General features: G+C 58.9%; 3 protein-coding genes across 3 annotated transcripts in view; 1 reads left to right on the top strand and 2 right to left on the bottom strand.

The window, feature by feature from the left end:
* The window catches only part of Man2b1 (mannosidase, alpha, class 2B, member 1), a 22,465-nt gene extending 22,081 nt beyond the window's left edge, over nucleotides 1-384 (bottom strand). The window contains exon 1 of the mRNA XM_013034175.1: nucleotides 379-384. Within this exon, the coding sequence (XP_012889629.1) occupies nucleotides 379-384 (6 nt within the window). The remainder of the gene's footprint in view (nucleotides 1-378) is intronic.
* Nucleotides 385-631: 247 nt separating this feature from the next.
* Nucleotides 632-2,311, bottom strand: Wdr83os (WD repeat domain 83 opposite strand). Its single transcript, XM_013034242.1, has 4 exons — nucleotides 2,159-2,311; nucleotides 1,931-2,036; nucleotides 1,101-1,198; nucleotides 632-1,004 (listed from the first exon to the last, which is right to left on the bottom strand). The coding sequence occupies exons 1-4, from the start codon at nucleotides 2,206-2,208 to the stop codon at nucleotides 938-940; spliced, it is 321 nt and encodes a 106-aa protein (XP_012889696.1). The 5' UTR covers nucleotides 2,209-2,311; the 3' UTR covers nucleotides 632-937.
* Nucleotides 2,307-2,946, top strand: part of Wdr83 (WD repeat domain 83) — an 8,429-nt gene continuing 7,789 nt past the window's right edge. The window contains exon 1 of the mRNA XM_013034239.1: nucleotides 2,307-2,711. Coding sequence (XP_012889693.1) covers nucleotides 2,378-2,711 — 334 coding nt within the window. The 5' untranslated portion in view covers nucleotides 2,307-2,377. The remainder of the gene's footprint in view (nucleotides 2,712-2,946) is intronic.

Genomic DNA, 2,946 nt, shown 5'->3' on the forward strand with positions numbered 1-2,946 from the left:
GGTCTCCGGCGGAGCCTAGTCAGCTTTTCCAAGGGACGAGTCCTTCCTACCGAGCAGAACACGGGGACCCTGGGCGTCCCGCCCGGCCAGCGTCAGGGATGGGTCCTGGAGCCGCCCAGCGTGGCTGGAAGCCGGGGCTGAGAAGTGTCCTGCTCTGTCTCCTGGGGACTGGGACGTTGGGTAACGGTCGCCCGAGGCCAGAGCCCGTCCTGGTTAGGAAGCACACCAGGATCTTATAGACAGGTGGGGGGCCGGACTAGCCAGGTAGGATCCTGAGTCGCACACGCCATCCCTCCTCCTATCGATACCTGCAGTTAGCAGAGATTATTCTCCAACAAATGAACTGTAGGGATGGAGGTGAGATCTGTAGTAGAGCACCTGCATAACACGGAGTTGGGGGCACAAAAAATGCCCTAATTCCTTAGGTGGAAAGGCTATTAGCTGCCCTAAGGTAGAGTCACTGTCCTGTCCCTGGTGCCCGACTTCAGATTCAAATCTTATGAAAGAAGGAGGTAAACACCAGAAGGTTCAGCCTGGGACCACACACACACACACACACACACACACACACACACGCCTATGTGGAGGAACTGGAGTATCCCAATGAGGAGAAGAGAGGCCACAACAGGACGGCCAGAGTGAAAAACTTTATTTAATCAACACTTTCCACAGAAAACAAATACACTCTGAAATATTAAATGTCTCCCCCACAGCATGTCAGGGCAGGGAACACAAAAATGGTAAGCCTAAGGCTTTTCCCTCTACAATGGAGCAGAAGTGGAACCCCAGGGGAAAAAAAAAATCAGGTTCTCTCCATCCAGCTGGGGGCCCTGAGCATACCTAAGGCAGCAGCTGAGGGCAAGAGGTGGAGACAGCCAAAGGCTACGCCAGGAAGGTGGATAAAGGGAGTCCACACTGTGACCCCTTGAGGATGACATCACCAGGGGGGCGTCATGGGCTGAGGGTTCTGTAAATAGGACATCACCACAGCAGAGATAGACAACCTGGGACAGGAAAGAGGCGTCAGTCAGTCCTGGGTGACAGGCCTGGGTTCCCCCACCCTTTAACCAGGACCCCTTCCCTCTTTGGCCAAGCCTTACATAAAGCTACTCATCATCTGCTTGGTGTCCTCCGAGCTCCGGGAATTGGCAAAGCTGATGAAGGAGCAGTAGACGGCAACCCAAGCGCACCACTTCAGCTAAGGAAAGATGGATGGACAGGCCCAGTAGGTTAGAGGCAAGCCACCAGTCACATCCCCAGCAGCCGCTTCCTGATCACTGATCCTTCTTTGTATAGCTCAAACCTTGCTCCCCTTCACCCAAGAACTCCCTCAGGTCTCATCCCTTTTGGGGGGGTCCTCTGCGTGTATGGTTACCTGAGTGCATGCATGCATGCGTGACAGTCCTAGGGCTTGAACTCAGGCCTGGGCACTGTCCCTGGGATTTTTTTGCTCAAGGCTGGCATGGCACTTTACCACTTGAGCCACAGCTCTACTTTTGGCTTTTTTTTTCTCTCTCTCTCTCCTGGTAGTTTACTAGAGGTAAATCTCACAGACTTTCCTGTCTGGGGTGGCTTCGAACCGCGATCCTCAGATCTCAGCCCTCTGAGTAGGATTACAGGCGTGAGCCTCAGGCGTCCGGCTCAAGTACAGGTTTCTGCCCGGTACGGCAGGCTTCCCAGAGGGGCTAACTGAAGGTGGAGACCTGCGGGATTCAGTTCCCAATTCCAGATATTTGGCACCACACAAGCAAACCTCAATCCGTGCACAATCTGTCACCAAGTACCCAGCTCGGCCTCAATTCCCACTTCTCCTAAAAGTGGGACTTTCCACGTCGGGTCCACGCCAGCCCCGCCCGCAGCCAATCCCAGGCCCCACCACCTGGTCCCCCACGCTCATTCCGGGGCGGAGCCACGCCCAGGCGCCGCCCACCTTAAGCATGAGGCCGCACATGCTGAAGATCATGCCCAGCAGGTTCATGTAGTCCGGCGTCGGGTCGTCCAGGGCCGGGTTACTCTCGCTCGGCGGAGGCTTGTACCTGCGGCAGGTTCAAAGGTCACCAGTGGAAGAGCCCGGCCCCCTGGATGGACAAACGCTCCGCCCGGCCCTGACCCACGCCCACGGCCGCGAGCCCCGTCGCCATGACACCGGGGTCCTCACCTGAGCACTTTGTTGGGCCTCCGTGGGTCGGACATATTGTTGGTGGACATAGCCAGACTGCGACCTGGTCACGCCTCTTCCGCTGGGAGAGTGGCAGCTTCCGGCGCGGGAGGGGGACAGCTTTTAAAGTAGCACCCGACGCCCTCACGTTTTCGTTCCCTATGGCCAGTGCCAGGATGACGCCGTAGCCAGTGGACGAAAAATGACAAGAGGCGTAGAATGATCCTGGAGGATAGAAAATGGGAACCGAGAGCGAGCCTGAAATCGGACTTCGGTATTCCCCGAATTGTGACTGAGGTGGCGAGCCCGGATGTTGGAAACCGGAAGTGTCCTGGGGGAACGGTAATAACGTTACACCGAGCGTGGCGGCTGAGCGGCGCCGGGCCGCCGCCTCCCCCGGGGCCGAGTGATCGGTTCCCACGTTGGCGCGGACAGAGGGGGCCTGGCACGATGGCTTTCCCTCAGCCGAAGCCGCGGGCCCCGGAGCTGCCTCGGAAGCGGCTGAAGACGCTGGACTGCGGCCAAGGGGCCGTGCGAGCCGTGCGCTTTAATGGTGAGCGCCCCGAATTGCCCGCGGGCCCCACCCCCTCCCCGCCCCCGGCCAATCCGGGGGAACGCTCCACCCCGAGCCCGTCTCTGCCAATCAGCGATGGGGGCGGGGCCACGGGTGGGCGTGGCGCGGCCGTCGCCCTGGCTACAGCCCGCCTCCTCAGCCAGTAGTTGAGGAAAGCGCGGCTGGGGCGGAGCCGCCTTTGGTACCTCGCTGGACCTGGGGCTATGGAGGACCT

The sequence above is a fragment of the Dipodomys ordii genome, unplaced genomic scaffold, assembly GCF_000151885.1.
Source record: "Dipodomys ordii isolate 6190 unplaced genomic scaffold, Dord_2.0 Scaffold184, whole genome shotgun sequence".
In the NCBI taxonomy this organism is placed as follows: domain Eukaryota; kingdom Metazoa; phylum Chordata; class Mammalia; order Rodentia; family Heteromyidae; genus Dipodomys; species Dipodomys ordii.